Source organism: Hippopotamus amphibius, chromosome 15 (assembly GCF_030028045.1).
Source record: "Hippopotamus amphibius kiboko isolate mHipAmp2 chromosome 15, mHipAmp2.hap2, whole genome shotgun sequence".
NCBI classification, from domain to species: Eukaryota; Metazoa; Chordata; class Mammalia; order Artiodactyla; family Hippopotamidae; genus Hippopotamus; species Hippopotamus amphibius.
The window spans coordinates 20,804,295-20,806,338 of NC_080200.1; the positions used below are offsets into that span (position 1 = coordinate 20,804,295).

The window sequence follows — 2,044 nt, forward strand, 5'->3', positions numbered from 1 at the left end:
AGAAACGTTGAAATGGAGTTTGTGTAAGAGCAAGTAATTAGTAGTTAGTGCCAGGAAATATTGGACTTTGTTTACTCGTAGCTCTCTTGGTATGGAAATTAAAGTGAAGCCCAGAGAATGAAGTAAACTTGTCCAAGTTTGCACAGCTTTTACATGTCAGACTCCACCTCTGACCTTTGCACCACCTTTCAGTGGGCAATGGGTTCTACATGGGTTCTCACTCCCTGCTCACTTTTACTATGCAATTCAGAAGAAAGACTGCCTCTAGCAATTCTGGAAAAAAGGTAAATAAGTATCTATGAACGTTCATTGGACAGAAATAAGGGTGCTCAATGGTGGAAAGATACACTGTGAAACTGATCAGTTGCCATCTGTTACCTTTACCTCTTCCATTCAAATGTTTCAGATATCTCATCTCACAACCTCACCCCAACCAGGCAGAGGGGCCCAATTTGCACAGAGGAGGAAAATGAGCCACAGAGCACCTGAGCCAGCAGAAGAGGGAGTGGAACAAGAGAGAAAGCCCCAGAATGGTGGGCATGTCTACACTCTCCATCTCCCCAGCACCTTCTTCAGGGCCCTCATTCCCTCCCTGTTCCTCAGGCTGTAAATGAGTGGGTTGAGCATTGGAGTGAGGATGGTGTAGAAGATGGAAGTGGCTCTGTCTCCTGCTGGTGTTCTAGCAGATGCTCTCTGCATGGAGCTAAATATGGTCCCCCCATAGTAAAGGCCCACCACAGCCAGGTGGGAGGAGCAAGTGGTCAGAGCCTTCTGTTTCCCCTCCGTGGAGGGCATCCTAATCACAGCCATGAGGATCCGGGCATAGGAAGCCACAATGACCCCCAGGGGCAGCAGCAGCATGACCACACAGCAAGCATAGGTGAGGTCCTCAAAGAGTGAGGTGTTGACACAAGAGAGCCTCAATAGGGCTGGGACCTCACAGAAAAAGTGGTCCACCTGGAGAGAGCCGCAGTAGGGGAAGGTGAAGACCATGCCCACGTCAATCACGCTGTCGGTCATTCCACCCATCCAGGATGCTAAGGCCATCAGACAGCAGGCCTTCCAGTTCATGAGCACAGGATACCGCAGGGGGTGGCACACCGCCACATACCTGTCATAGGACATGACTGCCAAGAGAAAGCACTCCCCTCCTCCTACCATAACCACGAAGAAGACCTGAGCAGCACAGCCAGGCCGAGAGATGAATTTACTCCCTGAGAGGTAGTTGGCTGCCATCTTGGGCACCACCGTGCCCATCATGGTCAGGTCCATGATGGAGAGCTGGCTGAGAAAAAAGTACATCGGGGTGTGCAGGAGGCTGTCAGCTTGTATGAGCAGGAGGAAGAGGATGTTTCCAGCCAGGGCGGCAGCAGAGGCCAGAAGGACAAGGGAAAAAAGGAAGAAGTCATATGGTGAGTAGCTGAACAGACCCAAAAGGATGAAGTCTGATAGGGAAGTATGGTTCCAGAGGTCCATGGCCTTGACCCTGAGCAAAAAATAAAGGAGCAAACATAAGAACAAAATGACTTACCTGGCATCTCCATCATACAAGGAAAATAATTCTCTTGTTTCTTCTAAAGGACAGTGCCCAGCCCACTGTCATAACCCCATCCTTTCCTCCTGCAGTGAAAATCCATTTCCTCTCAGCTGTCCTCAGGAATTGACCTTTTTTCTCCTGATAGACGAGGGAGCAGGCCCCCAGAGGAGGAGGGTCAGAAAATGCAAGCAATTGAGAGAAGCTGGGTTTTTTTGTTTGTTTTGTTTTTTTGTTTTTTCCCCACATCTTTATTGGAGCAAAATTGCTTTACACTGTTGTGCTGGTTTCTGCTGTACAACAAAGTGATACAACTGTATTTATACATATACCCCCATATCCCCTCCCTCTTGAACCTCCCTTCCACCCTCCCTATCCCACCCCTCTTTATGATTGGTGTTATGCAATTGCTTCCCACTAGCCATCTATTTTACATTTGGTTTTCAGTAACAGGTGCATAGCTGTAGATGTAGGAAAAGGGAATACAGATTTAAGAAGATGTAGAGAAAG

General features: G+C 48.3%; 1 protein-coding gene across 1 annotated transcript; it reads right to left on the minus strand.

Annotated features, from left to right (window-relative positions):
• Positions 1–543: 543 nt before the first annotated feature.
• LOC130836335 (olfactory receptor 2M3-like) lies at positions 544–1,476 on the minus strand. The gene has a single exon (XM_057708390.1). It carries the CDS (start codon positions 1,474–1,476, stop codon positions 544–546), a length of 933 nt encoding a protein of 310 aa, XP_057564373.1.
• Between the last annotated feature and the right edge of the window lie 568 nt (positions 1,477–2,044).